We start from the raw sequence: 26,652 nt of genomic DNA, 5'->3' as shown, positions 1-26,652 counted from the left end.
TATTTTATTATTTAGTTGTAAAATATAATAATTCCTTGAATAAATTTATACAAAAGTTTATATTTGATTACTAACTATAAATAAGTATGTTAATTATACTAAAATTTTACGTAGAAAATGTGGATAATTCATCACACCCTCTACTTCTAATAAGATTTTAGGAATTTTACTAGTCACACTCCATATTTTATCTATTCTGTAATTCACATATCGTTTTAAGATTTTTATAACTCGACTCTTACAATTTTCTTATAATTCTTATTTAACACCTTTTGCTAATTTAAACGATACTGGCAAAAAATATTCCGTTATAATATATAAAATAAGTTATAAATATATAAATTATCTATGCCTTCTTTAGAGGAGTGGCAGAGAGGAGGAAAAAAACGGTGAGGGTAGTTTAGTAATTTAGTCAATATCAGTTAGTCAAAATAACGTTAGGGTGTTAAACGAGAATTATATAGAAAAATGATGGGACGGGTTACAAAATTGTTAAAGACAAGTGTGAATCACAAAATAGGTAAAATATAGGTATAATTTATAAAATGTCCTAAGATTTATTAGATAACTTGTCACGTCACTTACATATATAATGTTTAACCAAAATATATAAGTGAGCATTTGGTTGTAGATGTATTTAAGAGAGTCATAATTCATAAATAAGCATCCCTTGTACACAAAACAAACGGCACAATACATAAATTAGAAATATAAATACATGACTTTCTATCGTGAGTTAATATGTCTACTACTAAATTGTAACTATGGAAGTCATATTATACTTTATAAAATAAATAATTCGATACTAATATCTAATTTTTGTCTCAATTCAACTACTGAAATTATATAATATTTTATAAAATAAATTAGAAGTAACAGCTAGTTTGACCTAGGGCTGTCAAGCTTTGACGAGCGGCTCAAGCTCGGCTCGAGCTTGGCTCAGCTGAGCTCGAGTATCGGCTCGGCTCTGACCGAGCCGCTAAAAACGGCTCAAAATTAATATTAAGTCGAGCTTGAGCTGGAGCTGGCTCGCTCAGGCTCGGCTCGATAGGCTCGGTTAAAAGGGGTGAGATTTTTTTATATATATATAACAGGAGCTTGTATTAGCTTTTAAATTGGCCCAGCTTCAACAACGCTGAGGATTAAATGCAATAGCTGGCCAACGTTGAGGATTAGATGCAATAGCTTCAACTTCAGCAACAAATGGGAAAGAGATCCACTACTTGACCATGCACCAAGTAATGGATCTCTCTCTCTCTCTCTCTCTCTCTCTCTCTCTCTCTCTCTATGCCGGTGCTACCTTGTCCTCCTTCGCCAAGCCGCCGCCGTTGTGCCGCCTCGTCCTCCTTCGGCAGCGACATGCCTCCACTTCCCACGTGCATTGTCCTCTCCATTTTGGATCTTCTTCTCCTTCTAGTTACTTGAGTTTGGAAGTCTTCGATCGAGAAACCCTCGAGCTCCAAAACCCTAAAAGATGATCCATCAACAATGGTGAGGGTCGCCTCCCTACTCCTCTTTGTCGTGATCTCTGTCATGCCTCTGCTCTCCCACTCCTTTGCTAGGAACCCTATCAATCGTTGCCTCCTCATCCTCGTCAATAACCATGCAATTCGATCCTCCCACTTTATCTTCTTCTTCTTCTTTTTATTATTCTTTTTTTTAAGCCACGATGCCGCCTTCTCCATCAGTGGCAAATATCTGTGGTGCCCCGTCTCCTCCTCCTCCTCCTCCTCCTTCTTCTTCTTCTTCATATTTGGCTCGGCTTGGGCTCGATCTGGCTTGGCCCGGCTCAATGTGGCTCGGCTTGAATGAGACTTGATGATAGGCTCATTTTAGGCTTGAGTTCGGTTTGGCCCGACTCGGGCTCGGCTCGAGTTGAGTTGAGCCGAGCCTGAGCCCAATTCTAAGACTTGAAATTAATTTCGAGTCAAGCTTGAGTCGGAGCCAGCTCGCTCAGGCTTGGCTTGTTTACACCGATCAATCACCTTTTTAATTTTACAAAAATAAATTATCTTTTCATCATTTTTTTTTACTCATTACGTAATATTTGTTACCTTTAAATTTTCAATTTTCAATTTTATTCGTTGGAAAAGCGAGCTTGATTTGGAGAAATTAAAAACTAACATTCTTATTAATGATAAACTATTTATTATACTCTTGATTTATTAGTAGATAAAAAAAGTTTAATAAATACTTATGTTATATTAAATGATCGCTCAACAAGGAAATAGATATTTCATATTTTATTTTGTGTGCTTTAAAGTGAAAGAAAGTTTATTCTTATATTTGAATAATTAACATTGGGTCACTCAATAAACTCTTCTATTTCAAAACATATTTATATAAAAAAATTAACAAGTTCAAGAATAATTATAACTCTCTCATTTATTAAGAGTTGAATTGCACTAAAATTAGATATAAATATTGTCCTAAAATAGATCTCTCAAATTTATCATAATGATTTCTTATTCAATCTTTACAAAGAGTTATCATGGCTAATAGTATACAAGATGAAGTGCAATTTGCACTCGTGTTGATTGATGATATATTCAATATCTTTAAGGATGGCATAGATTACTTGAACTTAATACCAACCCTTTGTTCTCGTCTATTGAAAAATTAGTCTCATTTACATATGATGCATCGCGAAGCTAGTTTCAAAACATGATCATAATATCATTAACCCCGTTGCAAAGAAGCAGAAGCAATGAAGACGATGATGATGAGAAAGAAATAAACACTACAAATGAATATGATAATGATGATGCAGACGACGATGACAAAGATAAGTTGACTAAGAAAATCGGTTGCATCATATTGCAAATCCTCTACTAGATTTCATAGCACCCTGGATAAATATTTGAGGTGTCAAGTAAGGGGCATTAGTAGATTTGTCGACAATTTATTGTTTGAATTGTTATTTTTTTCAACTTTTATTTAAATTTATATGTGGTTATGAAAAAAATATATAAAAAGTTATAATAGAGCGAGATGGCACTAACTTAACGTTTTTCTTGCCCTAACTCGAACTCATGAGAAGGATATGATAAGTTTATATATATATATAGTTTGCCCTTATATAACAATAATAAATGAACACAAAATATATATAATGTGACAAGGCTATTAGAATTCAGCAAGCATCACCTTGATCTTCTTGTATACACTAGTAAGGAGACTGGTAGCAAATGGCTAAGGGTGAGCTCCCATTGGCTCCTATTATCATCACCATCCACATAGATTGTTAGCTGATTGAAGGTTTCTCCCAAGTCTAACAAAGGTTGCATAGTTTATTCTTATCCAGCAGTGAGCAGTAATCAAAATAGTCATGTGTGTTAGTAGATCCCTTGAGCAAAATACTTAAGTATCATTTAGGAGAACAAAGTGAGTATCAAGGCAATAGTTTTAAGTTAAAAGATAGAGTGCTCATAACCTGCTTATAACCTAGAAAATGATAAGAACTTTAGACTTGAGTAAATTAATAATTTATTAATAGGTCGTAAGAGATAATACACAATTAGTTTTCTATACAATTGTACACAAATGTCTATTATTGCTCGAATACTCTCCAATATATAAGTTGGATATAAGCGACCATTCGGCACAATACCCCTTTTTTCTCTTGTAATAATACTTACAAAATTGACGTTATATTTATACTCATACTTAACATAAAATTTATAAATCTTTCTTCTATATTTTAAATTATATTAGTCATAAAAATTATATTACAATTCAAGTGAGTAAGTATAAATTTAAATTATGTTTTAATGAAGCAACCAACAAAGTATTATATGATTAATTTTTTGAAGTGTTACTCATAATTTTATTTTTAATATTTCATCGTGTAAAATAATAATATTATCTATAATTGATAATATTTTGGGTCATATTACTTTATTTTATAGCTTAATATTTCTATCAATGAAATATGTGAAAATGTGTGTATATGTATAATATTTTTTATAATTTAAAAGGCCTATATATAATTAGGTCAACTCTATTCGATAACCACGTTAGATAACTAGACCAACCCTCATATAAAAACTTATTACAATAGTTCATAGCGTTATTTTCTTGTAATGACTTAAACCATCAACATCTTAGTTCGTGGCACAATCCTTCCAAAAGAGCTTGAGCCTCACCCTCTAAAGTTGAAGAACATGATTGGATATAAGGAATACATTTATTCGGAAGAGTAAGATAAATGCTTAGTCTAGCATTGGAACCCTGACGCCAACTCGCATCAACCCAACATGTATAATGTGTATCCAGAGGAAAGGATGCAACGTTGCTAGTGATATGCTGTGTAGGGAGTGAAGTTGAAGGAGGTATGGTAGCAAGGAACCTCTTGATGTCTTTAATGAGTATCTCATGCGATGTAGGAGTGTTGCCAAAGTTTACCTCATTCCTAGCTTTCCACAAGAACCGCATAACAGAAAAGTACATTGGGAATAAGTCTTTGGTCCTTGATGAAATAATCTCAATCATCCAAGCCTGAAGGGAATAGATATAAGGCCATCGAAATCCAATTCCAAACCAAATAACTTGAGCCAAGGGGCAATTAAAGAACAAGTGAGTGATAGTCTCTCAAGTTCCTGGACATTGGCAACAAGAAGGCTCTATATCCGGCCACCTTCTATGAAGAATCTCATTTGTGGGAATAGCATGAGAGAGGCAATGCCAAATAAATAGAATAATGCGTGGAAAAGTGTGCTTGGTCTTGTAGAATGTCTTCCACATTGTCATCAATGCCACAAAGAAAGTACTCGCAAAACATAAATCAGCAGAAGCTAGTCGATAGGCCGACCGAACAGAGAATAAGCTTGAAGTAGTAGGCTTCTCGATAAATTTGTTTGCCGCCAATGAGCAGGGTGGAGGTAAACGTAATATGGTAGCAGCATCAGGCTTAGAAAATAGAGAAGATATCAACTCCCTATTCCACCCACCAATAGGAAAGGCTAAATCAGTAACCCACCGAATAGTGAATGGTAGCGAGGAACATCCAATCTGTGCCCCTAAATCCAGTTGTCCTAAAGAATAGAAATATGTTCTCCACTACCAAGCTCCCAAAAGAAATTAGCCTTTATAATATCTGAGAATGGATTGCCAACGCCAGGAAGCTATTTGACGAGGCCCAGCAAACCATAAGGAGCAGTCCCAAAAATATTTTGCCTTTAGATTATCAGTCCAAAGACCTCATTGGGTGAGAAGATGCCATGCCAACTTGATAATAAGAGCTTGGTTTATAACAGCGAAGGATCGAACACCAAGCCCTCCATTTTCCTTTGGGCGACATATAACATTCCAACTGCAAAGACAAAGAGGCCGGTCCTTTGTTAGATTCCACCAAAAGTTTCGTAGTATTCCATCAAGCTTATGGAGTAGCTCCTTTGGCAAGAGAACCATTGATATGTGGAACAATGGCAAAGAGAAAGAACCGACTTGATCATCACCAACCTGCCTGCTTGACTAAGCAATTTTGCCTTCCACATTGTTAATCGACTCTTTAGTTTTTTAGCAAGGAAATTAAATGCTTGATATTTGGAGCGAGGGCAAAGCAAAGGAGAGCCTAGGTATCGTTCAAAGTTCTCCAACTGCTGAATCTGAAGGATGTCCATCACAACTAAATGTGATTGAGGTAGAGTGTGTTACTGAAATAAATTTTGGATTTTTCAAAATTTAAGGCTTGACCTGATTAAAGACAATATGAATCTAGAATATCCTTTAAATACAAAGCTTCCTGAGATGTCACTTTCCCAACAAGAAGGAGATCATCAGTGAATAGCATATGTGTAAGGACTGGAGCAAACCGGGCAATCCTCAACCCTGAAATGGCCCTAGAAGCTAATCCTTGTTCGAGCAAGATAGAAAGGAAATTAGCCCATAAGATAAAGAGATAAGGCGATAGAAGGCATGATGGATAGAAAAAACCACCGCTACTACCATTAACATCCACCGAGAAAGCAAGGTAGTAGAAATACATTAAAAGATTAGATGAATGAACTCGTCCGGTGTAGGTGGGCAGAAAAATCCACTGGAACCGAAACCAGAATATTATTAGCAGTGGCTGAATCCTGTTGGTGGTGGATGGGTTTGCTGATGTTGATTTTTGTCTGGAAGGCTCGCTTGGTGAGGATGGTGATCTTGCCGAGCTAGCAGATTCTGACCGATAAGAAGGAGAGCCTACTTTCTCATATCCTGAGATTCTAGAAGGTAGATGTGATGTAGTAGCTGACAAATCTTTAAATCTTGGTTGCAAAAGAGATAAAAGCATGTCATGTAGGGGTGAAGGATAATCCAATTTGATTTTGGTTGTTAGAGACAGACGATATCCACAATCTGCATACTCATGTCCAATATGACCACAAAATGTGCACATACGAGGTAAATGCTCGTATTTCAATTAGATAGTTATAGCATCACCATTTGAGAGGGTAGTATGAATAGAGCTAACAAGCAGCTTTGTGATATCAACCGCAACATAGATACGAATAAATTTGGACTATGTAGAAATATCGTCAGAATTATCTAAGTTCCATGAGCCTATCAAATTAGTAAAAATCTTGGCCAATGCAACAGTCATATAATCTAGAGGTAATCCATAAAATTGTACCCAAATTTTATTAGATGAGAAATCCCAAGAATCCACTGAGGTACCTGGCGTGAACGGCGCAAGAACGAACAAGTCTCTAGAATAACACCATGGTCCACTGATCAAAATCCTCCATTTATCGTCCTCGGAGGGAAAGATAATCAAGTAAGTATTCTTTTCCATCTCTTCAAATTTTATCCACCATTCTAAGGACCATGCCTTGGACAAGGCGGACCGCAGCCCATAGGAGTTGACTGATATGGACGTGATGAGTTTTCCTACTAAGCAATTTTCTGGTCGACGATCAGGAAGGATGCAATCATTCTGGAAGTTCACCTACAATGGCTCCTTAGAAGGAAAAAGTGCAATAAATTTATCAATTATCTCTTTTGCGTTTTCCGTAGAATAGAGTACAGGAAACACTCAAAGAAGAGAGATTATAGAGGTGATAGGTGGCAACACAAACTCCAAGGCATGCAACGTAGAAAAACAAAAGTTAGGTAGGGAAAAAATAGATTTCTTTGTCCAAGGAAAGTTGTAACACTCGCTACCAAACACGTGCCCCTCACGTGGGTAGAACCAACGTGATTACTACGTGACTTGCAGGTTAATATTTTAACACAACATACAAACGAAAAAGCTCATATTTCCACAAATAAAATAGACAAGAAGAAGCTCATTGTAATAAGCCCCAAAATACATATTTATAGACAAATAAAAATTACACATGCAGGATCTACAAGCCATCTAGCTTAATTTACAAGAATAAATAAATAAGAGAAATTAAAAATAATTCTTCACTAGCTCATCTACTAATTTGAAAATATTTCTACGAAAAGATGATGAGTATAAAACTCAGCAAGTTTCTATATCTACAGTCTAAAAGTAGTGTAATGAATAATGCAACAATAAGTAAATATGAATATGCGCATCATAATCAGCTCCAAACTATCAAATCCTTAAACTTAGAGCTCATACTAAGCTTCGCTCATAGGCCATGTTAACACTATACCACATAATATGCATCATCTTATACTACCAAGTTTGTAACATAGGCTCATGTAGAGCTACACTCGTAGACCACATCAATACTCATGTCTGGCCACACACATACCCCAAAAGAGGGTAAACCCTAGCGGTAGAATCATCAACCCATTACCCGACGAACAGCATGACCAATTATCTGCCACCGCAAACTAAGAACCTCAGTTGTAAGCTTATCATAAGGGTCAGTATGCACAACGATACTACCATTCGAGCCCTCAGCTCTAGTTCATTGCACCACCGTGCAAAAATCATGAGCCGTCGCTCACGCCCTCACCCTACGTCATCGGGTACTGTTAGGTCTACGTCACCCGACCATTTTTGCCCTTTATCTTAAATACTCTAAAGGGTATACTCTCGTCGATTGACAGTAAATTGCCTATCATCCGGTGAAACAGTTGCTTGATTGTCTATGATTAACAGACTAAAACCTCAGGTGTGGGCCCTAATATATATAAGTATAAGAATATCCCCTGCCCCTAACCCTGGTTAGAAAAATGTAGGGTGCTATCGAGACCCAACAGTCATCCCCTTTATGGTCATATACGTGTGCAGGTGGCATAATATTACACATCACAACAAACATAATGAAACGCATCATTATCATGATTTACGTGCGAACATACACGTTCATGCCCAATAAATATGCGCAGAAATTATGATATGTAATATCTTACCGAACAGGAAAATAAATTACTATGCATGACGTGCAATAATAACAATAAGAAAAATGTATGCACATGCATGCTATGAATGTAATGATATCATAAGATAAATTATTTCATTCTCTAAAACTACTATTATATTGTAGTTGTTTCACTTGCCTGAACTGCTTTCCTAATAATAGTCGCCACAAGATCATCCTCATAAGGTATGGAATCCACCTCGATAAGGAGAGGAATAAAAAGCATAAACACAAATACTTCTCACTGATTAATTAAATAACTCTACTGACATTCACTATAGGCTTGGGTAGGTCAATCTATAGATTCCTATATTTATTAATTAGGCTGAGCTAGCATAGTTGTACTAGCGCCTAGCACATTATTAAAAGTAATTTAAAATAATTTACCTCAAATTCTCGTTCCACTAATTATTATTACTTAGGTAAATCACATAGGCGACACTGAACTAATCCATTTTGCTAATTAAAATAATCTGCTTACTATACTTTTTCTATATTAATTTGTATTAATTCTCCAGCAGGAGAAATTAATATAGATATAGCCGGATCACTGACTCAAATTGTTAAAATTAATTTAACCAAGTATACATGACCACACTAAGTCCCAATTAGAGTTGGCTTCTGCTATGTGTTATTTATAACGGCACTCTCAGGCCACAGTCTAATTCATTAAAAATTAATTTATAAAATAATTAATAAAGTGAACACTACTACCCGCTAAAACTGATTAATGATTAGGGCTTAGGTTGACAAAAAATAAAAGAATAAGATGACTAGCATAAATTAAAAAAAGATTATTATGAACTAATCGGCTTGGCTAGCTCAAGGCTAAGCACAAACCTATGAAAATGGGCCCAAAGCCCTAAGGGAACTAGGCCTAAAGGCCTCATGCCGCAGCCCACTCACCAACAAACTTGGGCTGTGCTACTAGCAATCCAAACCCACAACAAACTTGGGCTAGGCTACCTGTAACCCAAACCCAACACAACCTGGTTTAGGCTACTAGTGGCCCAACCCACCACATGGTTTGGGTTGCCATATCCCAACCAAGCCTGAGTTGGGCTAGGCAGCCCAACTCAACATTACCCTTCTTCCCCCACCACACCTCTTCCTCTTACCCAATTGAAGACCAACAAAGAAGAAGGAGGTGGTTGCCAGCGTGCACCACCATCGGCAGTCAAGGTTAGTGCACCGGCTGAAACCCACGATAGGTACGGCACCTAAGGTGCGACCCAGCCGGAGGCCGAGCAAGGAGTCCTCAGCAAGCTATGACTCCACAAGAAGAGGGGTTATTGGTGGTCCCCGCCAATGACACCCCCAACCGACCACACCAAACGTACTCATGCGACCCACCCAGCCCACATGAGGCTATCCTGAGACTATCAAAACTAAACTAATAACCATAATATATTTTCACTATCATACAAGATATATCCTGAGAATTTCAACTTTAGCAACTATCATCACCCTATATAATTCATTTCATTATTATTCTTTCTATCTAATCAAATTCACACAGTCAGCAACTTCTAAACTAAACATATTATCATGTCATCCAGAAAGATATACATTACTTCTCAATTACTAACATTACTCACAAACCAATAACTGTATCCATGTCATATTTCTTATACCTATTACCCTATTTGGTAATCAACTCAAAGGTTTAAACGAGATGTTAACCCTCTAACAATATTGTTAGCTACACATATCCCTACTAAATCACCCATCTTATCGATATAATTAAAATTTCATACCTAGTAACACAAATATCTTGCAAACATAATTTATCATACTACTCATCCGAAAATTATTTTATATATACAATCTACAATCATTTATCACAACACATAATTTCTTTTCCAATATACAAAATCATCATGTCTTACTCATCCATCCACAATCCATAATTATAACTCTCATAAAGATCAAAATAGTCTCTTTGCACATATATCTCTTTACATCAATCTCCTAATATCAAATATATCCATAACAGATCAAAAATCCAAAAATATGCTATATCTGCTCAGAATAACTTCAAATCTACTTATAATAATTCTTCTGTATAAAATACATATCTCCACATATTTATAAATTTTTACACTTTATCACAACATATGAACAACTCTATATATCCAATATTATGCTCCACAGACTATTACACCTCAATATCAATATCAATGCATAATTTTAATAATACATCTTCCTATTCATTAGTCGCTCAGATAAATTCTCCATATATCAATATCACAAATTATTTCTATCAATATCGACAAGTATCAAAACTTAATAATCTTAACATCACAACCTAGATTCCTATCTCAACCAATTAATATCAAACTCATCGAGATTGACTACTAGGGTAGCCCTAAGATAAACCGACAACTACTATACTTGATGGTTTGCCAGATCATCCTTAAACCTAAGCTCTGATACCACCTGAACTGTAACGCCCCCGCCCGACACGGGCACGTGCACGCCCAAGCGCCCACACGGCACGCGCGGCGCACGCGACAGGTCAGGCAGGACCCGTCACACCCAGATACTCTCCTGTGCACATATAATTATGACATCATCAAATAAAACATGCTAACCTATCCATGATCACATAATCCATCACCAAATAAATCATACTCTTAACCAAATAAACCTGTTAACATATAAATATCAAAGTCCACAATAATATACACTAGACCGCTACATAATCTGGCAGGACCCACACAGGCCACAACAAACCATCAAGATATAACTAAAATAACTAATACAAGAGTACACTATGATTCGACCTATATTATACAAATCATCGTCTAATACAAAAGAGTACAAGTATCAGATACTAGTACAACTCAATTTCTATATAATCTATCATCTATATCATCTCGCATCTATAGCTTACCTCATCATTGCTCTAGAATATCTTCTTAAGTCATTATCACGTACCACATATCTGAGGGATTAGAAAAAAAATAAAGAGAGTCATGAGCAAAAGGCTTAGTGAATAGACCTTACCCCGAATCAGTGATGCCAAACAGAGAGTAAATCATATACTGGATAATATGAATCAGAAAGAGTATCATGCCATGAATGAGTATATGAATGTATCATCAATAATATATAAATGAAAAGTAGATAACATGTTATAACTGATAAAAGTATATATAATCATTGACCATGAGTAAATAAATCTCTGTATCATACTATCATCATAACTCTTTCTCAAATATGACACATGATGCATGCCGACTATGACCACGTTATGATATCAAATGCAATCATATATGATGAATATTGACAACTCGATAATCAAGTAATCAAATGATAATGAAATCATATGCATTTCTCAACATCATAATCATTACCGACATCTCAGTATAATATCGACATATTAGACCACTGTGCACAGTCAATACCCAGTACCCGGTCTCAACATCATGTCCAAAGGCTCAGAGCATACTCCGCCACCCGCAAGAGTATCTCTAATATAACCATACCCCGCCACCCGCTAGGGTATCAACATCCATCCGGACCGGGCACCCACATAGTTGATAGAAACCTCGTGAGGATAACTCGCCACATATGCCTTGGCGAACGGCATGTGGCTGAATGTTTGCTGCGCACACAGACTAACGACCTCAGACGTAAGGCCAACAGGATCGCGACTATGTCGAGCGATCAATCATCTCCATGCACGCCCTAACCCTCACGCCCACTCGGGTATCCTCACGCTTTCTATCAACTATCATATCTATCACATTTCACGCTTTCCTTCTAAATGACAGATCATATGCATATATCCAGTACGATAACAAGTCAATGCATAACAGGAATTTAGGTGGAATAGGAATCAAGAGAAAATGATGCAATGTAGTCTCCAACCGTATCGTCAACACATGCATACTCATGCTAATCTATTACATGCATACTCGTGTAAATCTATTACATGCATACTCATGCAAATCTATTACATGCATACTCATGCTACAGATCAACTCAGTAAACAATCATAATAGTAGAATCATCTTTGATCATCTCTATATATATCACCAATGTATTCATATTCCAAATCAGCATAATCGAATGCATGATAAAATATGCTCAACTATAATCATCTTTAGATAAAATCATATAATCATGCTGGAGGTCAAAACATGCATATACACAAATATATAATATAACATAATTTGAGAAAGGCGTCTAAGGGATAAGACTACTCATCGTCTGATCAGAAGCTACAAACCACGCATCTCTCACGTTCGTCAGGTAACCAAGTGACACTCATCGCTAGCAAGGTCCACGGGGTCTTAAATAAGGGGGTTCGGGATCTGAAATATTTAAGTAGTATGATGTTAGCCGTTTATCTAATTAGAATTAATTCAGTTAAAATATAAAGGTTTATTAGATTTAGAATCACTTTTCTTTATTTTTGATTACATAACTAGGTCTATAATATAGATACGATTCAAATATTATAATTCTTTATTATTATAAAAAGTTAATTATAATATAAGGAGAAGAGGCTTGTTTTTTTTATATAAGAGTATTTCTAAATATATAATTATAAAATAAAATAAAAGGCTAAATAAGTATAGAGGTGGTCTAATTTTAATTAATTTTATAATTCATACACTATCTTGATTAATTAGGGACAACGCAGTCTTTACTCAATAAAATAATAAATAAATAACTAAATAAACTTAGTATTTTATTTGTTGCAGAATAATCATAAAATTAATAGAAATACTTAAAATATATATGATGAGGGTATTAGAATATAAATCTAATAATTATAATTTACAAATCTATCTATTAATCTAATAGATATGTAAATAAATAAATAAATATAAGTATTACCTATATTTATACCTAATTAATCATTAATTATAAAAATTATCATTAATAAAATTATATTGAAGGATATATAATATTATTAAAATAGTTAATGTCTAAATAATCTATTTGCATTAATTAAGAAGAAAAATACCTAAATAAATAACATAAATAAACTAATTAATTAATAAATTAATTACATCGCCATCGATCTTTGGGCCGAGCCCAACACTGTGCAGAAGGACAGAGAAGGAGCTGAGGAAGAAGGAGAAAAAGAAAGAAAGAAAGAAAGAAAGAAAGAAAGAAAGAAAGAAAGAAAGAAGAAGAAGAAGAAGAAGAAGAAGAAGAAGAAGAAGAAGAGAAGAGGAAGAGAAGAAAGAGAGGAGGTTGCGGACCCGGGCCGGTGGGGAGGGCACCGGCCGGTTGGCTGCGGCAGCGGTCGCAGGCGCGTGGCGCCCCACCAAGCTGTATGAGCATAGGCACGAGGCCGGCCACAGTGTGGTCGGTCGCGTCGTGCCCATGAATTTTTTTTTTTTTTTTTGGGATTGGGTTGTTATAGCTGGTCAAGGCAACCAATAGTGAGCAAGCCTCACACTAAGGCCAGCGGTCAAGAGGATGAGTCACCTGACAATCCCGACCACGCCGGTTCCAAAGGACGATGTCGGAAGCTTCGTCTTATGTAGAGGAGACTTCAGACCAATTGAGGGGAGGAGATGGCGCCCTTAAGTTCGGCGCACATGTCGATCAAAATTTTGTTTTGGATGTTACAAAAGCAAGGCGTGGAAAGAAAAAAAAAAAACCAATGCAAGTTAGTATGGTAGAGGGCGATTAGGACAATGATGTGGAAGTGGAGAGGGAAAGATGAAGATACAAGAAGGCAGTGAGGCAAAAGGAGAGGCTCGCCAGGAGAAGGGAGCAATGGGAAGAGCCTCGCTAGGAGAAGAGAGCAGTGGGAAGTGGGATCGTGGGGGGTTTGTGGGAGAGGGCGCGATCAGAGATCTGCGAGAGTAGATATTATGACAATGATGTGTAAATGTAGACATTCTAATAACCATGAAGTTACACTCATGATTTTATGGTGGTAATTCTTTTTCAACTTGAGTAGTATAATTATGTCAGAAAATAAAAGCAAATACAAAATTTACTTTGTATGTATGTTTAAATATTATTCTATTAGTAGAAAATCTTATCATTCTATATCTTTCCAAAATCTTACATAAAGCAGTAGAGTATTGTAGATAAATAAATTAATTCAAATTGTATTGTTGAATTTACATTTCCTAAGATATTCTAATTTTTTTATTTGTAAATTCTCACCCAACTTTATTTTATTTTCATGTATGATATCTAGCTCACATATTATATAACCTATATTAAGTTAAAATATGAATTTATTGTGAGAAAATTTAGCAAAAACTTATATAATTTCATTCAATTGCATACATAGAATTGTCTTTGAGGTAATAAATATACTAATATGCTAATAAGGCTACAAATTAATCACTATCGCCTCATGATTATAAATATTAGTGATACAATGATGATTCACTAATTTATTTTCTTATTTCATTCAATGTGAAATTGTAAAAATAATAGTGATAAAAGACTGAATATAATTCTATTGTAAAAATAAATTAAAATATTAAATATCTTACCATCTCCTTACTCTGATCTCTCTCCTGAGGCCTCCTGTCCCAAGCGGCTCGCCGCGGCCTCCCCATCCCATGCAGGGGAGGGAGGGAAAGAGGGAGGAAGAGAATAGGGCGGTGACGATGAGGAGTGAAAAAAAGAAATTAATTTTTATTAAAATATTTTTTTATTCTAATTTAACTAATGGGTTGCGTAAATATTATAAGGGCATTTCGATTATTTAGAAGACTAGCCTAATTTTTTTGAGGGTGACTTTGAATTTTTTTAGGATGTTTAGAGATGAGATTGTAAGATAAAAAAAGTTGAGGGATCTCCTTAAAAATCCGGTACAGTTGAGAGGTTGTTGAAGTAATTAACCCGAGGTTCCACTAAAAACCCTAATTCCAAACACCCCAATATAAAACACCGCGGCCTCCCCACTAAAAACCCTAAATCCAAAATTCCTATATAAACGCCGCCGCCTCCTCCGGTTCCCATCCCTCTTCTCATTTGCATTCCATCGATCAAAAGGGAGATCGAGATCTCAACGAAGCCTTCTATCGATCCGAGATGAAGACGATCTTAGCGACGGAGACGATGGACATCCCCGAGGGGGTGGACATAAAGGTGAAGGCGAAGATTGTCGAGGTCGTCGGGCCGCGAGGTAAGCTTACTCGCAACTTCAAGCACCTCAACCTCGACTTCCAGCTCGTTGAAGGCGGACGAAAGCTGAAGGTGGAGGCGTGGTTCGGCACCAGGAAGACCATGGCGGCGATCCGCACGGCACTCTCGCACGTGCAGAACCTCATCACCGGGGTCACGAAAGGGTACCGATACAAGATGAGATTTGTGTATGCTCACTTCCCAATCAATGCCTCGATCACCAACTCGAACACCTCCATCGAGATCAGGAACTTCCTTGGGGAGAAGAAGGTGAGGAAAAGGGGGAAACCCAACTTGGATCTTTGCAGATATATTGGTTTTGTTTCAGGTTTTTCGGCAAAATCTCAATTTTAGGTGTTGGTCTGTTAGATCCGTTTGGGTTCTTTTTTTTTTTATCTTTGTGGAAAATTAACATCTTTAAAGGTAGTCTTCAAAGGGTGGGTTTTCTTTTCTTTTCTTCTGATCTTTCACTTGGGCTTTCGTCTTTAATGTTTTGGTCGTGCTTTCACTGAAGTTGTTTCATGATTAGAATTATTCAGTTGCTTCCTGTGATAAATTGTGGTGTTATAGCTCTCTTGATTTAACATGTAATCTGTTCTCTTTCAATTGCTCAGAGAATAGAAAAGACAGAAGATTGTAAAAAAAAATAGTAGAGGTAATGAGAGTGAATAATCTGATAACTTAGTACAGATGGTATGCTTATCTTATAAGCAGGACTTGTTGTATCCTGGTTGGTGAGCCACAGCTCTTTATCCGTGCAGTGGTGCATCCATTGTTTAATCTACTGCCTTGAACCCAAAGGACTAGAATGATAACATATCATTACACTCCAGTATTACTTGATCATCTTTCTTACGTTTCGTGCACATATAAATTTTACAAGGGGTCAGGTGAGTCTTATTGGTTTGAACAGTGCAGCACCTTACCTAAATGTGGAGGATTTCAGTCCTTAATTAATCCTAGATCAACTTGGCAATTTTGCGATCATACATAAATCTTACCATTTATCAGTTTGGTAGACTTCTCAGTAAAATTGTGTATTGAGAAGAGGGAAGTTGGATTGAGGTCAGTTGGTTTCAATTAAACCTTTGTTGGCTCCAACTGGAGGCGAGGTTGACATACTAAATTCTTGCTAACCCAAAAAGACTTTCTCATCTAACCTAAACTCAAAGTTTCTGGTGTGTTGGGAGGTTTGGGCTTATGTTCTCCTCATGTATACCATTCCTACTTCCTACTCATTGCCCCTTAATTCTGAACTCCTTACACTAATCAGTTGGAAGTATACCTGTTTATCCAGAGAAATGGAATTTCTCTCATCATTCTGTCTTTCTATACCCACAGAGGGACTATTTTGTTCCCCTCATGCCTACTGTTCCTACTCAGCTGCGTTTAGGTCTTAACTCCGAATACTGATCAGTTGGAAATATGACCTTTTAAACTTGCAAAATGGAATTTCTCTCATCATTCTGCCTTTGAACTCCCACATCCCCATTATGTATTATTATGCTGACTCAGTGTTTGCGTTCATGTCCCTGATTCTCAATTTAGGACTGGTTCCTTTTTTTCCAGGCAACGCCTCATGCTACTGTAGTATTGTCGGCATTAGCTTCATATATTTTGTGAAAGTAGTCTTTCTAGTTTATGCAGCTAATTCTTTGAATTTGATTTAAGTTCTGTTGATGATCCCTGTTAGTATATGCATACTGAAGTACTACCTTTCTTAGCCATGAGCTTCTATTTATTAGTAAAACTACATATACCAGTTTAGTTGAAATAACAGATGATTCCTGGAAAATATTGGCTAACTCAGAACTACGAAATATAAAGAAGTGTGTCGCAGTGAGAATTTCTGACTTATATTTAAGTCATGGTTGGAATGAAGGGAATCCCTTTGAGTAGTCTTTAATTTTTTAGCCTCTTATACAAAAGTTGTTGTGTAGCTTTATATAGAAACTGTATTTTGTCCCTTCAAGTGTGTTTGGTTTTTGACTAGTCTTTAATCATTAAGCTCATTTTACAAAGGCTTTTAAGTAACTTTATGCCCTAAATCCTAAACCCTAAACCATAAATTCAAAGTTTGTGTTTGTTCTCCAATTTGATGCACATTCTCTATTCTTTCAAGGAGTTATTTTAGTTGGTTACCAATTTCTTACTCAAAATTTCGAGAGATTGATTTTTGCTTGACACCATCTTTTTCTGTAGGGCAAGCATAGTTGTTCCTTGTTTATTTATGTTGTGCCTTTTTGTAGAGTGAAAAATTTAGGTTGTGCTTTTGCATCTTGCTGTCCTTGCTTCCTGTCTCCTTGAACGATTGATTCATATTCTGAACTGCATTTTCCTTTTTGGGCTTCAATAGGTAAGGAAAGTCGATATGCTTGAAGGTGTGACAATTCTTCGTTCTGAAAAAGTTAAAGATGAGCTCGTCCTTGATGGCAATGACGTTGAGCTTGTATCTCGATCTTGTGCACTAATCAACCAGGTTTGCCCTTGCTCCAGTGACAAGCTTGTTGCTTGATCTGCTAGTCCGAGAAATCTTTCCCATCTTTTAGAATTTGCTATTTTTGATGCATTTAATTAGAATACTAAGACTGAAGTTATCTGTTTTGTTCTAACAGAAGTGCCACGTGAAGAACAAGGACATCAGGAAGTTTTTGGATGGTATCTATGTCAGTGAGAGGGGAACTATGTCAGAGGAGTGAGGTCCAGTTAGCACTGTAGTAGTTTGCAGGGTGGTTCTAATATTTTTAAGCAGTGTCAAATTTCGTTTGAGACCTAAATTTTGATATCATGCTATTGTCTACTCTTTTGGACAATTTGTTCTCTTACTTTTTGCTAGTGAGTTGGAACCCAATTCTATATTCTCTCTTTCAAGACAATTAGTCGTGAGTTAAATTTTCTCTCTTCTAAGATATCATGTTTGGGTATGTTCTTTTAACTGAATATGCTTGCTATTCTTTTTCATGTGCATGTGATCTCTGCTTAAGAATATCATGTCTGTAAAACTACATGAGTTCACAGTAGCTGCTTGTTTTCAGGATAAAATTGTGACAACTACTCTCTCTCTCTCTCTCTCTCCTGTTTATCTGTGAGTTGTTTTATTCATCTGAACTAGGAACTTAAGGAGAAGTATATTTTAAGGGTAAAGAATAATTAGGTTGGTGTGTGGTATGTATTTTGATGAATAATATTTGTACTCTAGAATGGAATTATTATGATGTTTAGTAGTATTATTATGAAATAAGAAAAAAGATTATTTCTGAAGTGAATGTGTTATAGTGTAACGTTTACTTTGTTGCTATCCATGAGCTTAAAGTAGGTAAATCAAATCTTTATTATGCAATAAGTCAGTTTTTGACCAAACTAGATCTCCTCAAAACCTATTTGCCTAGTGGTTCATCTCCTAAACTTAACATCTAAAGCGATTTATTTTGGACAGATTAGATAGGATCACAAAAATTGGCTCAACTTTTAGATGATTTATGTAAGATATAAAACATCAAAAGGTTTAGCATCTTATCTTAAATATAAAATACTAATTTTGTCAATGCTCTAATTGAGAAGTACAATATGTGAGGAAAATTGCCAGTGAAGATTTAATATGTTTTTATTTTATTTAATTAAATTTATTACTATCTAGCCTATTTCTCTAGCTTATCTCTAGCTTATCTAATTAACAAATAAACAAGAAATAATATTCTCTTTCTTTCATTTTTAATATGAATGAAATGCTGATAATTTCAGCATTTTATGTTTAAATAAAACAATAAATTTGTCAGTAATTTACCATTCATACCAAAAAAAAAATGTTGTTCGTGTCTAAATCTTAGTTTTGAGTGGTGATCTTCTTCACAAAAAAAAAACCTTTGAGTGGTAAACTATTTGGTAAATAAGTTTATAGGGAGATCAATTTTGATCAAAAGCTCTGCACAAAGTTTACTAGTGTGATCAATATTTTATTGTTACCAGACTCAGAATTGGGATAAAAGAACATGATAATTCCTTTTTTATCAAGATTTTTTTAATTTTAATTTCAGTGACTTATAAGTTATTTCGTTTCATCTTTTTTTATCCCATTAAAGTTATGGTCTTTATATATGTGCAACAAGAGAGAGATACTTTGAAACTCAAATGCATCACATAATATTTTCTTAATTTGATATGCTCTGTATTATCTAGAAAAAGAATTATGGTTGGTTGTCCAAGTGATTACTCTATGAATTATTCCTAACATAATCACTTGAAATTAAGGTTTTTGCTAACAGAAGTAATATATTCATGTCTACGTGATTAAAATATTTGCATCCATTGGAAGAAGGTGGAAGTATTTAAGTTAACAAAGAGCATTAGGTAGTTGCTATCAAAATAAACTGTATAGGTTTGGTAGAAAAAGTAGAAGGATTAGGTGATGAGTTAGGATATTGCAATCAACACATTGAATCCAATTTAGCTGAATGCATTTGTTGGATTAGGCCTCATGCTTAGGAGTTTTTTTTTTTTACTAATATTTTTATATTTATATTTTGTTTGATTAGATTAGATTACACATGGAGTGCGAGAATACCTCTGATGGTTGGTGTTAAATTATGTACGAAAGAATTTCATTGGTAATAGACTACGATAAAATTAGCAATCGAAAATAGTTCTATTTTCACCTTTCATGAGCAAATAGGAAAGATCATGAAATTCATGGTCAAGAATGTGATTGAAAAGTTTCGATGAATAGGAAGTAGATAAGGAAGAGAAACTTGCAAGGGTTGAGAAGGCTGAGGGCAACAACAACAACAAAATATATGATGATGGCATAGAGCATATGTTGATATTAGGGATGAGATGACAAGGGATAGAGAGCCATATTAGATATGTAAAGAACATATAAATGTTGGAGTATAGTTCTCAAAAGCTTAGCAATTTTTTGAGTCAAATCATAGTAAGTCATTACTCTATTTTATATATCTAAATATTTAATTAAAATTAACAAAAACACGAGTCTCAAATCTCTCAATCTAACTTTCTTCAATTCCTTTCTACATTAGTCTTAGCTCTACTAGGGTTAGGTCACAGATTTTTTTTCCTCTCTTAGAGGGGATTTTCTCTTATTATATTAACCCCACCATCGTCGTATTTCAATCTCCATCCCTTTCAATAGTTAAATGTTCAAGATTGTTTTAGTAGCCATCGACCCACTTCTCTCTTATTCGTCTTTTATTTTATTTTCTTTAAGGTCATATTACAAATCACTCCTAAATCCACGACAAATGAAATGAAGCTACCGTTGGCCAATCAACTGCGTTTATGGGTTCTGAAGGTTGTTTTAGTTTGATCTTATTCATCCTCTTGGTTTGATGTTCATTTCTCCTTATTGCGTGGTTAGTACGGTTATTCAGCGTATCTTTCCTTTCTCATGTGTATTAAGTTTCACCACAAAAAAAAAAATTAACTGTTTCGGATTTAAAGGATCCGAACAAATGATTGGAGTTCAAAAAATATGAAATTGGATCAACAACTTAGTAAATATTCTAAGCTACTCTTGTTAAAAGACTAGTCAATCCCATTATAGAATATCTTTGTGCCATGAAAAGGATATTCCATTTGATATAAATTAGCTCACTTTCTAATTTAACCCTCCTCTCGCTCTCACTTATATAACTTCTAAATAACTAGGTGACAAAAGGTTGGTCATGTAACTTAATCACAAACTAATCAAACCTAACTTCATTATCACCTCAAAAATTATCACCTTCAAATACCTACACGCAAACTCCAAACTAAAGATGCCCCACTAATTATGTTATTAACCACAACATTTTGTTTTTTAAATGCAGGGTGTTATTTGAAAAAATACCCTAAGTTGCACCATCCCATTGGTTGCAAGAATTAGGTTGTACGAGATCTCTGCGACCTAGTCTGTAGTGGATCCTTCCTGGCCGGCTCCCTTCCGCCCTTTTCTTCTCTTTCTCTGGATAACTTGACGGATAACTCCCACTATCCTGATATAATTGTTGTTGTTTTTAATTTCTCTATCCTGATGTTAATTAGATAGGACAAGCGAATCGCTTTACGATTCCTCGCCGGCATCCCCGATATTTTGTCAGCAATCCGGATAAAATTGTAATACTCCTTATTCCACCCCTCAACTCTTCTTTATATGTCCCGCTCCTATTCACCTTTTTTATCCGCTATTTTTATTCGCTATCCGCCACCGCTATCGGAATGGCTACTTACTTGCGGCTGCTAGTCCTCCTGCTCTTCTCTACCCCTCGCGCTGCAGACTCCGACGCAGGAGATCATCTTGCGACGAAGCAGGATCTCGCCACGTGTCTTTCCTCCGCCGGAGTGAATAACTACACTATCCGCCCTGCCGAGCTCTGCAGTGACGCCACGTTTTCGTACAACCGTTTGCTAAAATTTTCAATTCAGAACCTTCGCTTCGCGCGGTCCTCCGTGGCGAAGCCCGCCGCGGTAATCCTACCAAGGAGTAAGATGGACCTGCGGAGTAGCGTACTTTGCCTTCGCGCAAGTAATCTCGCGATACGCGTCCGCAGTGGGGGGCACAGCTACGAGGGGCTATCCTACTCCGCGGAGAACGGAACCCCGTTCGCGGTGGTCGACCTTATGAATCTAAACCGGGTCCGAGTCGACCCAGTTTGTCGAACCGCTTGGGTCGAAGCGGGCGCGACGCTCGGCGAGTTCTACTACGCCGTCGCGAAGTTCAGCAATGGAACCCTGGCCTTCTCGGCTGGTTCGTGCCCCACCGTCGGCTCCGGGGGGCACATAGCCGGCGGCGGGTTCGGCCTCCTCTCGAGAAAGTTCGGGCTCGCTGCCGACAACGTCCTCGACGCAGTCCTGATCGACTCCGCCGGCCGAGTCCTCGACCGAGCCGCAATGGGCGAGGACGTCTTCTGGGCAATCCGTGGAGGCGGCGGTGGGAACTGGGGAGCGGTCTACACGTGGAAGGTCCGGCTCAGCCCGATCCCGGACCGTGTCTCCGCTTTCATCGTGAACCTGCCCGGGCCGACTCGGCTGATGTCCGAGCTGGTCGACGAGTGGCAGCGAGTCGCGCCGAGCCTCCCCGACGAGTTCTTCCTCTCCGCCTTCGTCGGGGCAAGGCTGCCCGAGTCGACCCGGGTGGGGATGTCGGTCACTTTCAAGGGCCTCTACCTCGGCGCGAAAATTAAAGCGGTCGAGATCCTAGCCGAACTGTTTCCGGGTATCGGGTTGTCGGATCCGGACGTGGAGGAGATGAGTTGGATCCAGTCCGTGGTGCACTTCTCGGGTCTGCCGAAGGGGAGCACGGTTTCGGATCTCAAGAGCCGGGCCCTCCAGGACAAGACCTTCTTCAAAGCCAAATCCGACTACGTCCGCGCGCGAATCTCAAAACCGGCCCTAATCTCAGCCCTCGATCTGCTATCGCAGGAGCCGAGGGCGTACCTCATATTAGACCCGTACGGCGGGGCCATGGATCGGGTCGGGAGCGATCACCTGCCGTTCCCTCACCGGGGCGGGAATCTCTACGCAATCCAGTACCTGATCGAATGGACGGCGGAGGATGACGGGGAGAGCGAGAGGTACATGGGCTGGATCCGACGGTTCTACGAATACATGGAGGGACACGTGTCGAAAGGGCCGAGGGCGGCGTACGTGAACTACCTGGATCTGGATCTCGGGAGCAGGGAACGGACGGCGGCGATCGACTGGAGCCGGAAACCGGTGGAGGAGGCGAGGGCGTGGGGGGAGAAGTACTTCCTGGGGAATTATGAGCGGTTGGTCCGAGCAAAGACAGCCGTTGATCCGGATAACCTATTCAATCACGAGCAAAGTATACCGCCGGATAAAGGGACCGCATTGGGTGTAATTCGTAAAGATCCAAATAGCCCAATAGTTTCGGTGCTGCAAAGAATTTTGGGAATTCGTGAGGGGGAAAACGGTAATGTCAACCATGCCACGTGTCCAAGTAAGGGTTGCATTGAATATCGTGCTGTGGATGATGACGTGTTGATATAGATGTTTGGAATTGGAGCAAGTTTGAAATATTCATAGAATGTTCTTGGAAGAGAGTTCTCAAAGTTAACTAATGTATGTAAATAACTAAAATAACTTTGATTCTAAAAGTCTAGAAGGATTATAATATCAAATAATATTCAATAGCTTTTAAACAGTTTTAAAGAATTTATAAAGAAAAATAAAATAGTTTTTTAAAAAAAAATTTATGCTCGTTTTAACTGTGCTTAGTCCGACGACAAAACTACAACACTTTTGTTGATAACTATGATAGCAATTATATATATATATATATATATTTTTTTTTTTTTTGTTTTTTGAAAGGGTTTTATTATTTTATTGTTAACTTTTTAGGCCCAGGTTAGGGGTATTAGCATAATAATAAGGGGGTGATTTGTGAATTAGCATAAAGAATAATTTAACTAAAACGTAACAACCTAAACGTCCTTAGACTTTCCACGGCGGCAGCCGCCTTAGTCAAACATCATAATTTCACAGTCAACTCCATCTGGAAGATGTTGAGCTGGCATCAGCCGGAAAAGAGGATTTATGGGCATAGTCAACTCCATCCATGCGCAAAGTCTTCAGGTGTGCTGATTACTCCACTACCTGATAGGTTGGATAAACCTTGTCTACTTTCTAGCTTATAATCACCTCCAAATTGATAAGAAACCTTACAACCTCATCAGAAATCACATGCAGCCATGCAAGCTAGTATGCATCTCTTCTTCTTCTTCTTCTTCTTTTTCTCTCTATTCTTCACTGCTATCCATTCTTCTTCTTCTACTACTACTACTATGATCACTACCAACCTCTCCTCTTGCCTCGTCTCTCATGATATCCACAACTTCTCTATTCCTTCATCCAGCTCTTATTCCACCCTCCTCAACTTCTCCATCCAAAACCTCCGCTTCGCCGTCCCCTCCGCCCCGAAACCCGCCGCCATAATCCTCCCGTCCTCCCTGTCGGAGCTCCAAAACGCCATTTTCTGCATCCGAAACGACTCCTTGGTCATAAGAGTGCGCAGCGGCGGACACAGCTACGAGGGCTTATCCTACACCGCTGGATACCACAATCCATTCGCAGTGATCGACCTCATGAACCTACACCAGGTCCGAGTCGACCCGGACGAGCCGGTGGCCTGGGTCGAGTCGGGCGCGACGTTGGGCGAGGTGTACTACGCGGCTGCCGAGTCGAACCGGTCTTTGGCGTTCTCGGCCGGTTCGTGCTCGACGATAGGCGTCGGCGGGCATATATCCGGCGGCGGATTCGGGTTGCTGTCGAGGAAGTACGGACTCGCGGCCGACAACGTTCTCGACGCGGTCCTGATCGATTCCGAGGGCCGGGTTCATAATCGAGCCTCGATGGGGGAAGACGTCTTCTGGGCTTTGCGAGGTGGGGGAGGAGGGAGCTGGGGCGTGGTCTACTCTTGGAAGCTCCGACTCGTTCCGGTTCCGGAGCGGGTCACGATGTTCGTAATCAGCCGACCCGGTACGAGTCGATTCGTCGCCGAGTTGGTCCACAAGTGGCAGTACGTGGGCCCGCGTCTCCCCGACGAGTTCTACCTGTCGACCACCGTCTCCGGGACGCTCGCTTCCTTCACGGGTCTATTTCTGGGTCCCAAAACGAGGGCGCTTTCAATGATGACTCAGCGGTTTCCTGAGCTGGGCCTGGTCGACTCGGAGTGCGTCGAGTTGAGCTGGGTCGACTCGGCGGCCCAATTCGCCGGGTTGGACTCCGCGGCGGAGTTAACGGATCGGGTCTCGAAGGGGAAGGGGTACTTCAAAGCCAAGTCCGATTACGTCAGCGCACCAATCTCAAAGCTGGATCTGATCTCCGTCGTCGATTGGATAGCGAACGGCTCGGCTTCGTACATAATACTGGACCCGTACGGCGGCGCCATGGGGCGGATCGGGAGCGGTGAGATAGCGTTCCCCCACCGCGCCGGGAACTTGTACGCGATCCAATACATGGTGGACTGGACAAGAGCGGAGAACAACGGGACGGCGGAAGGGTACGTGGCGCGGCTGAGGGGGTTCTACAATTTCATGGGCCCGTTCGTGTCGAAGCACCCACGAGCGGCGTACGTGAACTACGTGGACCTGGATTTGGGGACCAACAATTGGACCGAAGGGATAGGTGGGTCCCCGGAGGCGGTGAGTCACGCAAGGGTGTGGGGCGAGAAGTATTTCTTGCAGAATTATGATCGGCTGGTGCGGGCTAAGAGTCGGATTGATCCGACGAATGTCTTCCGCAATGAGCAGAGCATTCCGCCGTTGCCTAAATTTTGGGCCTAAATTTGCCAAATTATTTGACCAATAAGGTGTCACCTCTGCTGCAGCTGCTGCTGCTGCACAGCACGTGCCACCACATTGTACCATCGCTTTCCAAAACTGTAGAAAACTTGTCCACCAAGCTATAAAGCCTTCGTCTTTTCCTTTAGCTCACCACCACGTGAGGCCCAAATTTTAAATTCAAATTCAATTCGAATTTTCAGTTACGGATCGTCGGATTAGGATCGGGCGGTGGGATTGGAGGAGGCTACGTGTTTCCGCGCTGCTTTTGCTTTTGCTTCGAGAAGAATCCCCCGGTCGCGGACTCGCTTGGGGGCCCACCGCCGACCAAAGGACGGAGAGGGACCCACTTTTCCCGCTTCCACATCTGCTCCTTTTCTTTGCTCCGAAATTACGGAATTGTACATCACCTCTCCGTTTAGTCTTTAAAACTAGAAACGCCGTTTACCCTTTTACTGTAAAAATTGGCAAATACTTCCATACCCTCTTAAAAATTATAAATATAATAATTCGGTTCTTTATTTCAAAATCATATTACATAATAAAATAAGCATATTAGTCCAGAAGATTTAACTACGTGTAACTAACTTTCTAATTATATATTTTTCTTTCATTAAATTTTTTTCTCTTAAATATAATTATACCTTAATTAAAAGAGATATTATTTAATATTAAATAATTTAAATTTGATTCTTTGGAGATAAATTTTAATTTAAATATGATTCTATATCTATCTCCTAAAATTTAATTTAAATTAATATTAAACTAATGATATATATATATATATATATGTGTGTGTGTGTGTGTAAATAATAAAAAATAATTAAAGAGATAAAATAGAATTTAATTTTCATCAAGTTAAATGTAAAATACATTAATACCTTTATTTTAATATATATATATATATATATTATTCT

General features: G+C 38.3%; 3 protein-coding genes across 3 annotated transcripts; all 3 read left to right on the top strand.

The window, feature by feature from the left end:
• The first annotated feature begins 15,031 nt into the window (after positions 1-15,031).
• On the top strand, positions 15,032-18,350 carry LOC140800568 (large ribosomal subunit protein uL6-like). Its single transcript, XM_073155307.1, has 3 exons — positions 15,032-15,713; positions 17,800-17,922; positions 18,059-18,350. The coding sequence occupies exons 1-3, from the start codon at positions 15,351-15,353 to the stop codon at positions 18,140-18,142; spliced, it is 570 nt and encodes a 189-aa protein (XP_073011408.1). The 5' UTR covers positions 15,032-15,350; the 3' UTR covers positions 18,143-18,350.
• Positions 18,351-21,487: 3,137 nt separating this feature from the next.
• Positions 21,488-23,493, top strand: LOC140801148 (berberine bridge enzyme-like D-2). The gene has a single exon (XM_073156153.1). It carries the CDS (start codon positions 21,654-21,656, stop codon positions 23,442-23,444), a length of 1,791 nt encoding a protein of 596 aa, XP_073012254.1. The 5' UTR covers positions 21,488-21,653; the 3' UTR covers positions 23,445-23,493.
• Positions 23,494-24,024: 531 nt separating this feature from the next.
• Positions 24,025-25,888, top strand: LOC140800904 (berberine bridge enzyme-like D-2). Its single transcript, XM_073155825.1, has one exon. The coding sequence runs from the start codon at positions 24,146-24,148 to the stop codon at positions 25,736-25,738; it is 1,593 nt and encodes a 530-aa protein (XP_073011926.1). The 5' UTR covers positions 24,025-24,145; the 3' UTR covers positions 25,739-25,888.
• The last annotated feature ends 764 nt before the right edge of the window (positions 25,889-26,652 follow it).

Source organism: Typha latifolia, chromosome 14 (genome assembly GCF_019914945.1).
Source record: "Typha latifolia isolate L0001 chromosome 14, TyphaL0001v2, whole genome shotgun sequence".
NCBI lineage: Eukaryota > Viridiplantae > Streptophyta > Magnoliopsida > Poales > Typhaceae > Typha > Typha latifolia.
This window is presented reverse-complemented; position numbering and strand designations above follow the sequence as displayed.

Coding starts and splice junctions, on each gene's coding strand:
- LOC140801148 (XM_073156153.1), top strand. CDS start 21,654: ATGGCTACTTACTTGCGGCTGCTAGTCCTCCTGCTCTTCTCTACCCCT.
- LOC140800904 (XM_073155825.1), top strand. CDS start 24,146: ATGCAAGCTAGTATGCATCTCTTCTTCTTCTTCTTCTTCTTTTTCTCT.
- LOC140800568 (XM_073155307.1), top strand. CDS start 15,351: ATGAAGACGATCTTAGCGACGGAGACGATGGACATCCCCGAGGGGGTG. Junction 15,714..17,799: donor ACTTCCTTGGGGAGAAGAAG/GTGAGGAAAAGG, acceptor GGGCTTCAATAG/GTAAGGAAAGTCGATATGCT. Junction 17,923..18,058: donor CTTGTGCACTAATCAACCAG/GTTTGCCCTTGC, acceptor TTGTTCTAACAG/AAGTGCCACGTGAAGAACAA.